This window comes from Anastrepha ludens, chromosome 5 (assembly GCF_028408465.1).
Source record: "Anastrepha ludens isolate Willacy chromosome 5, idAnaLude1.1, whole genome shotgun sequence".
NCBI lineage: Eukaryota > Metazoa > Arthropoda > Insecta > Diptera > Tephritidae > Anastrepha > Anastrepha ludens.
This window is the reverse complement of record NC_071501.1, coordinates 126,702,842-126,714,392: the sequence shown is the minus strand read 5'-3', so window position 1 is coordinate 126,714,392 and position 11,551 is coordinate 126,702,842. Positions and strand designations below refer to the sequence as shown.

Below are 11,551 nucleotides of genomic sequence, written 5' to 3'. Positions count from 1 at the left end.
CGTGGGCAATATTGCCCTCACACATACACATGCACACTTATGTGTAAAATACCTTCATCCAAAACTTGTTCAAAAATAGGTGACTTCAAATATCGCGGGCTTCGTAGAATCGCTTTTCGAATACTTTGTTGTTATGTTGGGCACTTGTCCCTAACAAATGTTGATGTTAGCGCATATCAGAAGTGGTTCGAGGATTAGAAAAAGCGATGACACAAATATATTGTATCTGGGTGGAGGAGGGGAAAGATAAATATATTTCGGGACAAGTAAAGTCACCTTCTTTTTGAACAAAACTCGCTTGAGTATATGTTACACATGTATAAGTATACAGTGCACTTGCGAAAACTCGAACACACGATAACTCGAACATTCGGAAACTTGAACATTTTTTTTTCTCCATTGACTACTTTAAAACTCGAACAAAATGTAGGTACTCTAAAACTCGAACGATTATTTTCTTTTTTCATGGAAAAACATGTGAGAAACTGTCGTTTTGCATGTGCTGTAACGGCCAGTATTCAAATTTTTGTCGTTATGTGCGTCTTTTGTTTCATTCTAAGGCGCCGCACTGGCTAGGTTTCTTGCTAATTACGGAACTTTTCTTTTAAATTGATTGATATTTGTCAGTGATACACGGGATTTTGCGCGGTTAAGATCAAATTTATTTGCGTTTTATAATGGGACGAAAACTAAATGTTTTGAGTTTATCAAAAAAGGCTGATATAATTAACGAGGCCAAGAATGGCGTTAGTATCACAGCTCTATCCAAAAAATATAACACTGGCAAGTCCACAATTTGTGGAATTGTGAAAAATGAAAACAAAATTTTGGAATGCGTCAATAACACGCTATCGGGCCATGAAAAACGTAAAACGCTTCGCGCTTCAGAATTGCCAAAAATGGAAAAAAGCTTTACATGTGGTTTTTATTACAACGCAGCAAGAATTATCCTATAAATGGATTAATTTTGAAAGAGGAAGCTAAGGAGTTACATGCCAAATATGGCGAGAATGGCTCAACCCTCTTTGCTAGCGATGAAATAAGAAACATCAAACCAAGATCACTGTTTTTTTTTCTAATAATTTGTAAACAACATTCATATTTGCTAACATTTTTCATTAAATAAACTGACAATGAACTACAAAACATGAAACCAGATAATCTTTTTGATTAACTATGCCATAAAAATGGACAGGGTATAAAAACTGTTAAAACGAATACATATATGTATATTAAAAATACATAACGTTCGAAAACTCGAACATTTCGATAACTCGGACAGGGCTGGTTTTCATTAGTTCAAGTTTTCGCGAGTGCACTGTATGTATGCATGTATGTATGTACGTCGGAATACAAGTATTAGAGAAATGATAAACAAAACTGAATAGGTCATACCATATGCGAAGGAAAACCCAAACCAGTGAAACAAATTTCTGCTTCAAAACTAGTGCTATTTCGCCATTTTCGAACCACTTTGTCCCTCATGTCGGGAGTAGCAACAGCTGTGTTAAAAGTGTGGCAATTGAAAAGCCGAAAAGTAAACACCGACACTCAACCTTCCAGTTGGGTTAAGGAGAAAGTAGTTGTGACACAGTTGAATTTTAATAAAATGTAAGTGAGTTTGTTAGGTTTCCAGGTGCGATTACCACTGTGGATATGAAATAAAACATGATAATAAGAGATCACTTCACCACAAGAAATGGCAAATCTCCGAATGATTTCTGCCTTAAAAAAACTTTGATATATACATACTTGCAAATCCTTTTATTAGGGGGGCATTATTACGCACACCGGAAATAGGGCTGGTAAACAATATTTATATTTAATTTTTTATTCTAACCTACCATCCAGCAGACACTGCTATGACATTGATCAATCTCACGGACTATGCGGGTAACGGCAACCGCTCAATTAGAGTTACAGTTTAAAAATATACCTCGTAGTTCCGAACTATAAGAAAAGGGCTGCAATGGTGCATAATTGGCACTTCCCTTCCTAGGATGTCATCGTATAAAAACCACTAGTTGCTAACAGGGGAAAGAGAAAAAAACACGAACTAGTTCGTCATCAGCGCACTTCGCTGAAGGGTTTTGTATGAAAGCATTTCCAAACGTACAGTACGAAGTGCATTTGTATATGTGTGTGTATACACGTATGCAGCCACCAACCCAAGAACATTTACAAACACACTCACATATGTATTACGTACGAGCGAGTTAATAAAATATTCAATAATAAAACAGAAAGTGAAAAGTGAATTGGTAGTGCGATATTGAATGCGCTTTGAATGAGCACTGAATGTAAATTCCTGCCGAATGCTCAGTTTTCCGTGTCACGAAGAGCCACGTAGTACGATTTGATCCTTCCGTTAGTGTGGTTAGATTTTTATTCGGCTCAAACAGGCAACCTGAATTAGCTCTTATTTTATTATTGTACTTTAATTTGTTTGAATAATGCGCAAGGCATATTTCAAAACAATAAATTGTATTTTCATAATTTTGAAAATAATATCACTCACAAGTGTTGCCAACGGCCAGACAAATCAGAATATTAATGTTTGTGAGTATGCTGACATCATTTTATTTATAATTAAGAAAATTCTGTGTATATAATATTTTTATGCAAATATTAAATGCGGTAAGTACATGTATTTACTATTACTATAAAGGGGAAACTCCATTCATTAAGGATGTCGCAGATAGCGTGGGGAATAAAAAAAAAAGAAAACTAATGGACAAGAATTCTCCGGTAATACAAAATATAAGTTTACTTTTACTACGTAATTTGAGGATTTAATTCAATATGTACTCTTATGACGCCCCTTCAGAAGGAGATTTTGTATAGTTTTATTTTTATTAAAAGATAATATATGTACATCTGTGAACTTTTGACCAAAAAACTTATGTGAATTTTAGAGGTTTGTCTTAGGTCAATAAGTTCTGATTTATCGAAGAAAAATTCAGTATTTTATTGATCGTTTGCTAAGATGGTTACTTAAGCTATGATTTAGCTAATGATTAGTTCATTAAAAATTTCGAGAGGACCAAATAATTTAGTGCCCGACAGAAAAAAGTGCTAAATCGGCATAAGTTGTTCCATCAGAAGCACGCAGATATATATGTACATACATAGTTACTTTGTATTTTTCATACTCTAAGTTATTCAAATATGGCTAAAGATCAGACACGATTACAGTCTGGTAATAGAAGTTAATAACGAGAAATTACTCGTGTAGAAATATATTAAAACTGGCATACTTATAGTGGGTGTTTTTTTAACTGCATGGTAACTATCGATAACTTTAATTTGACAGCTGAGAATAGCAAACTGTGTTAACATTTCTATCCAGTAAAGTTTGACACACCAGAACAAGGCTTTCAAATTGTGGAAACTCACTGCGGCATCATCGGTTACTATTTCTTCTGAAATCAGAAAGGAGTTTCCGTTGCAGTAATTGGTGAGCGCTATCGAGCCATGTTCACTAAATTTTTATTTCCAAAAATTAATCAGCGAAACATCGACGACATTTAGTTCCAAGGCGGTGCAAATTATCATTCTCGAGCTTAACAATCGATTTATTGCAATATTCAATTCAAAAAATGAATTCCATGGAATTACCTACCTGATTATAATAAAAAACAATTTATTCCAAAATATTTTTTGTATTGTATTATCACTTTAAGTTCTCAAATTCTTAAAAAAGCACCCGATGCATGCCAAGAAAAAATATATGCATGCATGTACCATAATACTCGTATATATACTGTTATATGTATGTGTGCGAGTATGTACTAATTATTAAGTAAACAGTTATTACATTTCCAATTACTTTTAATCGATTTTTCTACTAATGTTTCAAGTCTGTTCATTCTAGCAGAAGAATACATTTCTATATACCTACAATATTATGTATGTGTGTACGTACATGGTGAACGATATGAAGTGTTACCAACTTCACACTGCTTGTATCTGTAAAACAGCTCATGACATCAACGTCAAAATTGTTCTAATGACAGTTCAATATATTGTTAATAAGCCATGAAAAGCATTTGCGTCTCAGTTTTGTTGAACTTTTTTTTCTGTAATGGAATTCAAACGTAATAGTGTGATTGCGTTATATTTGGGTGGAAAATCACAATCAGCTATTGTTCGTGAGCTCAGTCATCTCAAAGTGAATAAAATTTGTGTGTATCGCACTATAAAACGTTACATATGTTGTTACTGGTAGCATTGCAAAACGCTATGGAGGTGGAAAAAAAAACCGCAACAACGACAGAAATGGTTCGGAAAGTGAAGGCTCGACTTGAACGAAATCCACGTCGAAGTGGAAGAAAAATTGCCAAAGAACTGAAAATATCGCAAGACAGCATTCGACGCATATTGAAAAATGAGCTCAAGGTCAAGGCTTACAAGTTCCAAAAAGCACACGATCTTTCATCCCAGCAAAAAAAAGTTCGGTGCGAAAGGAGTTGTTGCGCTTGTACGAACGTGGCGAATTTCCTAACATTGTGTTTTCTGATGAAAAAAATTTCCCAATTGAGCAGTTCATAAACACTCAAAACGATAGTGTTTACTTGACCGAACGCTCATACGAGAATTTGAGCCTCGAAGCAATTTCCGATCGCAAGTAGTGGTTTGGGCCGTAGTGACCGCTGATGGACGCTCTCCAATCGTTTTTATCGAGCCTGGTGTCAAAGTGAATGCGACTAATTATTGGGAAAATGTTTTAGAAGCTGCTTTAGAGCTACGCAAACGTTTCGGTCGTAGAGCATGGACGTTCCAACAGGACTCGGCACTGTCTCATAAAGCTCGTGTGAACCAAGAATGGTTAAAAAATCATGTTCCACACTTCGTTTCGTCCACACAATGGCTTTCGAATTCGCCAAACGCAAATGCGATGGACTATTCCATCTAGTCCATTTTGGAGAGCAAGGTGACGACTAAAAAATATGCCAGTATGGATGCGCTGAAAAAAGCTATTATACGAGAATGGGCCAAAATACCTCAAGATCACATTCGTGCAGCATGCAACTCATTTTTTGACCGTTTGAAATCAATAAAAACTAATTTCTCACAAAAAAGTTATGGTGTTTTGAATAGGTAACACTTCATATCGTTCACAATGTATATATATTGTATAAGTATATGTGCATTTCGAGTTAAGTAAATATATGTAACATATTTTAATATATGCACATACATACTCATATGTAAGTTAAACTTTTAACACAAATGGATAAGGAAAACACAAACTTTTTTTTTTGTAATCGATCGGTCCTCGGCAAGAATTAGAAAATTTGCAGGTAGATACTTCATTGATATACTATCAAAAATGTAGTTGTTATAGTTTTTTAGACTTCACCGAAAGGTTTCAGAGATGAATCAAATCTTTGATTGTACAAATTAGAGTAAGTTTTTTCAGTGTAAGTTTAGCTCTGCTATCCTCCTGAAAAATGTGAGTGTAAACGCTCAATTTTGCCTTGTTAAATTCAGTTAACAATAAAATTAATAAAGGTTACGCCCGTTGCATACTTATAAGCGCACAATAATTTTACTCATATTTGTTATTGTGTTTTAGAGAAAATTTTACATGCACTGTTTGCACAAGTCTGTTAAGAGAAACAAGTTCACATTGCAAGCAACAAAAACAGCATCATTTGTATTAGGCAATAAGAGTGTACACAAATATACCTGTTGCAAAATTATAAAAGCATAGTACGTTTTTTTTCGAAATTTGAAGAGGTTTTGCCATTAATATAAAAATGCCGCGTGGTACACAACTTACGGAAATGGAAACAAGTAAAAGTTTAGCTTTTGTTTCCAAAAAACGACATTTTGGGAAATAGAAGTGATTGTATCGGGCGAAATTAAAAAAACAAATACGGAGCAACAAAAAATCAGCGTTGGTGTAAACAAATTTTAAACGCCCGTGTAGTGCCAAAAGTTATTCGCTTAGCGCGAAACAGTTCGAAGAGCTTACGTGGTATCAAGGCTGAATGTGACCTCAATGTTTCTCGGGCTACCTTAAGTCGGGTTTTCAAGATTTAAAGCGTTCGGAAATATTACGCTCTCTTAATTGAAACCGCTTCCAAAAATTAGCGCTGACCACAAAATGAGACGTCGAACCTTCGCTCATTATAAAATGAATCGTTTTGGAATTTGATGGCTTAAAAATAAATCTTTTAAATCTCAAACCTGATTTGCAAAGTGAGATTTCTACTGTGCTGCCCTTCTGGAAAAATAAACTTTATTGTTCCAAGAAGAGAGCTTCGAAATTCCTTGTAGACGTAATAACAAAACAAGAACGCACTCGCTCGCGCTCAACCGGATCTCTTATCGAGGTTGATTTTTCTTTGTCTTATGTTGTTTTCATTAACCTTCTGAAATCTTTTATATAATCTTCTTTAATTTGTGCTAGTAGTCTGATTTAGACCATTTAAACTTGGTCAATGTTTAGAGTAGGAAATAGATAAAATAAAATAAAGAATTGGCGCGTAAACTTCTGTTAGATGGCCGATGACGTCTTGATGTTGTTAAGGCATTAAATGTTGGCCGAATCGTTGTCTTCATTATATCGTTTGCCCCATTAACTATTTGTAATTATTTTTTCTTTTCAGTTTTTATTAACGATGCTGACAACGAGCCTGCAGCCAAAGCTGTCACAGTTGTGTTGACTTATCTCAAAAAGAATCCCCATTATGGTATTTCGATTCAGATTGACCAAGTTGAAGCTAACAAAACCGACGCTAAAACACTTTTGGAGTCAAGTTAGTAACAAATTTAACGTGGCAAGAAGAAGCCTATATTTTACATAGAAACTTTTTTACTTAACACACTTCCGTTATATGCACATATATATGTATGTATTCAGTATCCAAAGTAGTTTTCTGCTTTAACCTTTGAACAGCACGTCATCACATATTTTATGATATTAAGAAAATCCTCCACATGTCCTGCAGAAAAAGCAGGACAATCAAAAATTAAAATCAAATTCGAACTGGTGAATATTCAAAAATTGTGTCAACGAAAAAAATTTATTCTCGATTTGACGTACATATCAACAGAATTCGTACATACATATTTTCAAGTCTTCAATACTTAATTAATGTCAGCCTTTTGTTTCTTAAGTATTCGCAGAATCGACAAGAAGTAATCTTTCATTATTACATCCTACCCATAGAGACTTTGCTTGGCAAAGCCACAAAGTGTCGTACAGCTTGAGTCCCATAGCCGCCGCTCTTCATCTCTGAGTGCTTCCTTGATGGTGTGCTGTCCCAACGATAGGAGGGATAGTACCTAAATCCTAAAATTAGTTTAGTTATTTCGTTCACGATGTTCTTGTGGGCCGGGAGTCTTGTGGTAATGAGTTTAGTCTCTCCATTCACTCCAGAATTATTGAGGTTTTAATCTCGAGGTACGTTGTAACGCAGTAATGCCATAGGCATATTCAATAGTGAATATGTTGACTCCCATCTATTATAGCACGCACCGAATGTCTGGTGGAGAAAATTGTTAGCAAAAAATATATTACAACAAAGGTGCGACCACCAACTAACTATAGTACTCTAGTATTTGTAACCGCTAGTAGTGCTTTTTAATCACATCTAAGCGTTGCTTAAGTGTGAGCTTCAGCATGATAAAAATGTTTATCTTGAGTGACTGTTTCGAAAACTCCATTCTCTGTTTATAACTACGTATATTTCGAAAATTTTGTTTCAGTTTGCTCAAAGTACGCGGAGAGTATTGAGCGCAAACAACCGCCTCATGTCGTATTCGATACTACCAAGTCGGGAATAGCCTCGGAGACAGTTAAGTCTTTCACTCAAGCACTAGGATTGCCCACTATCAGTGCTTCATATGGGCAGGAGGGCGATTTGCGTCAATGGCGTGACATTGACGAGAGCAAACAAAAATACTTGCTACAGGTAATGCCTCCGGCTGATCTTATACCGGAAGTTGTGCGCAGCATGGTGCGAAAGATGAACATAACAAATGCGGCCATTCTGTACGACGACACATTCGTCATGGATCACAAGTACAAATCATTGTTGCAGAATATTCAAACTCGCCATGTTATTACGGGCATTGCTAAGGAGGGAAAACGCGAACGCGAGGAACAAATCGAGAAATTACGAAATTTGGATATAAATAATTTTTTCATACTAGGAAATCTTATGTCTATACGCCTGGTTTTAGGTATGAGGTTCTTAAAAATTAATGAAAGCTTATAATATTTAAATATACCTTCTGTTCCTGCTGATATTCATAGAATCCGTGAAGCCAGCATATTTTGAACGCAACTTTGCCTGGCACGCAATCACCCAGAGTGAGGGTGAAGTAAGCAGTCAACGAGACAATGCAACTATAATGTTCTTGAAGCCAATATCGTATGCTCAGAACCGTGACCGTTTCGGACGTCTAAAGACCACTTTCAATTTAAACGAAGAACCCCAGATAATGTCAGCCTTTTACTTTGATTTAGCGCTTCGCACATTTTTGGCTATCAAGTAATTTTTATATCTCGGATGCTTTCTTATTTCCCAATGGCTTGTGAGTAACACATCCTTTACTTTGTAGAGATATATTGCAATCTGGTGCTTGGCCGAAGAACATGGCCTACATAGGTTGCGATGAGTTCCAAGGTGGCAACACGCCAGAGCGAAATATTGACCTTAGAACAGCTTTTACAATGGTGAGTTTTGCTACCCTCATTATTTTATTACAATATTTTTCATATGAATTATTTAAATATATTTTTAATGATTTTAAAATTTATTTATACATTCCCCTTGCCAACGCTTATTTTAAATTAGAGCTTAACTTTGTAGATCCAAGAACCGACTTCTTATGGAATGTTCGAGTTAGTGACTCAACCAGGAAAGGCATTCAACGGCTATAGTTACATGAAATTTGAAATGGACATCAATGTCCTTCAGATACGCGGAGGCAACTCAGTTAACACTAAATCGATAGGCACTTGGACAGCTGGATTGGACTCGCCATTAGTCGTCAAAGATGAGGAAATAATTAAAAATCTAACTGCGGACACCGTATACCGTATCTTTACAGTAGTCGTAAGTGACCTTACTTTTCAACTGTTCCTTTTTCCAGTTTACATATAAAATATAGATCGGGAACATATTCAATTTACTCTCCCTCTTCATTGTTAATATGTATATGGGGGAGATAACCAGACCATAAGGGGCTGGACATGAAACGTCCGCTTCTCAAATTTTATAATAAATACTATTTACTGTCTTCTACTTTTCTTACATTCCTCTATGCTCCACAGCAAGCACCCTTTATAATCAAAGACGAAAATACCCCAAAGGGCTACAAAGGCTACTGTATAGATTTAATCAACGAGATCGCTGAAATTGTACATTTTGACTACACCATTCAAGAAGTTGAAGACGGAAAATTCGGCAACATGGATGAGAAGGGGGAATGGAATGGTATTGTGAAAAAGTTGATGGATAAACAAGCGGACATCGGATTGGGTTCCATGCACGTAATGGCTGAGCGCGAAATAGTTATTGACTTTACGGTGCCCTACTACGATCTGGTAGGAATTACCATTATGATGCAAAGGCCACAGGTGCCCAGTTCCTTGTTCAAGTTCTTAACGGTGCTTGAGACGAACGTTTGGTTGTGCATTTTGGCCGCTTACTTCTTTACTAGTTTTTTGATGTGGATTTTCGATCGCTGGAGCCCCTACAGCTACCAGAACAACCGCGAAAAGTACAAGGACGATGACGAAAAGCGGGAATTCAATCTAAAAGAATGTCTCTGGTTTTGCATGACATCGCTGACTCCGCAAGGTGGTGGAGAGGCACCGAAAAATCTTTCCGGACGTTTGGTGGCAGCGACTTGGTGGCTTTTCGGGTATTTTTTGCATTCACATAACTAAATAAAACACACGTATATTTACGCACACATGCATACAATTACACGTGCATGCACTATAAGTAAACCTACACTCAGGCATGAAGTTATGAGATGTACTCCTCAGCCCTTTGACTATTATTTTACTTTCTTCTAAATAGCTTCATCATAATTGCTTCATACACGGCTAATTTGGCTGCCTTTTTAACTGTGTCTCGCCTCGATACGCCGGTGGAGTCGCTGGATGACCTTGCAAAGCAATATAAAATTTTGTATGCGCCGTTAAATGGTTCCTCTGCAATGACCTACTTTCAGCGCATGGCAAATATTGAGCAACGTTTTTATGAAATATGGAAGGACCTCTCTTTGAATGATTCACTTACACCACTTGAGCGCTCTAAGCTTGCAGTTTGGGACTACCCGGTCAGTGATAAATACACGAAAATGTGGCAAGCCATGCAGGAGGCTCAGCTGCCAGCAACCTTGGAAGAGGCAGTGGACCGAGTTCGAAGTTCAACTTCCGCTACTGGGTTCGCCTTTCTTGGTGATGCCACTGATATTCGATATCTTGTTATGACCAACTGCGACCTACAGATTGTGGGTGAAGAATTCTCGCGCAAACCGTATGCCATAGCCGTTCAGCAAGGATCACATTTAAAGGACCAATTCAATAACGCGTGAGTGATACCTTTTAAGGGCAATTGTACAAAAATTCTCAAAGTTATTTGTATTTTTTTCTCTTCAAACAGAATTTTGACTCTCCTCAATAAGCGGCAACTGGAAAAACTTAAAGAAAAGTGGTGGAAAAACGACGAAACGCAGGCCAAATGCGACAAGCCAGAGGATCAGTCAGACGGTATATCCATACATAATATTGGCGGAGTTTTCATAGTTATCTTTGTGGGCATTGGAATGGCGTGCATCACTCTGGTCTTTGAATACTGGTGGTATAAGTATCGCAAGAACCCACGCATTGTTGATGTAATTGAGGCAAATTCCGGTGGAAAAGATGGCAAAGCGGGCGATGGTGTTATTCTCGGTCAGTCCGGAAAAGAGTACGACAAAAGTGGAAACACTGTGCTTAGGCCACGCTTCCACCAGTATCCGGCCACATTCAAACCCCGGTTTTGAATTATCTGTTGTATATCAACTGAGTAAAGGTATAGGGAAGTGATCATCAACAATTTACTGTTATACATACATACCTGAATACATTCGTACATACACACTTTGCTTGTGAAACAAACTATGCACAATTTGTTTTTATAAATCTAGATGGTGTTTGAAGTAATAATAAAATAAAAACTTACTTTTGCTCTAAGAATAGTAAAAATATTTGTTTTGAATAATATAATTTTTTGGAATGTTGCCGCGCTCGAGTTTGGAAGACTTCGGATGCTATATAATCCTAATTGGGTTTAACCCAGTCTAGACATCGTAATTAAACAACCCTGTAGACATCGCAGGCAAAATTGCCGCTGCACGTACCGCAATCAGAAGTGCAAGGGGGCTAAACTTGGCTACATAAGGCTGATGAACCTGTACACGGATAGATCGAAGTTGGAATGATGGGTTGGCGGAGGAGTATTCTGCGAGGAGCTCCCCATCAGGCCAAATTCAGGTTATCGGACCGCCCGCTGATAGAGCAGACCTTGACATTAAAAAT

At 36.9% G+C, this 11,551-nt stretch overlaps 1 protein-coding gene across 2 annotated transcripts; it reads left to right on the top strand.

The window, feature by feature from the left end:
• The first annotated feature begins 2,311 nt into the window (after window positions 1-2,311).
• On the top strand, window positions 2,312-11,218 carry LOC128863741 (ionotropic receptor 25a). Of its 2 annotated transcripts, XM_054103051.1 has the most exons (9): window positions 2,312-2,559; window positions 6,618-6,767; window positions 7,720-8,196; window positions 8,270-8,507; window positions 8,578-8,692; window positions 8,829-9,074; window positions 9,293-9,885; window positions 10,047-10,562; window positions 10,635-11,218. In XM_054103051.1, exons 1-9 carry the CDS (start codon window positions 2,454-2,456, stop codon window positions 11,014-11,016), a joined length of 2,823 nt encoding a protein of 940 aa, XP_053959026.1. In that variant the 5' UTR covers window positions 2,312-2,453; the 3' UTR covers window positions 11,017-11,218. The 2 variants fall into 2 exon arrangements, with proteins under 2 accessions (XP_053959026.1, XP_053959027.1); XM_054103052.1 differs by lacking the exon at window positions 6,618-6,767 and having other exon boundaries at window positions 2,318-2,559.
• Window positions 11,219-11,551: the final 333 nt, after the last annotated feature.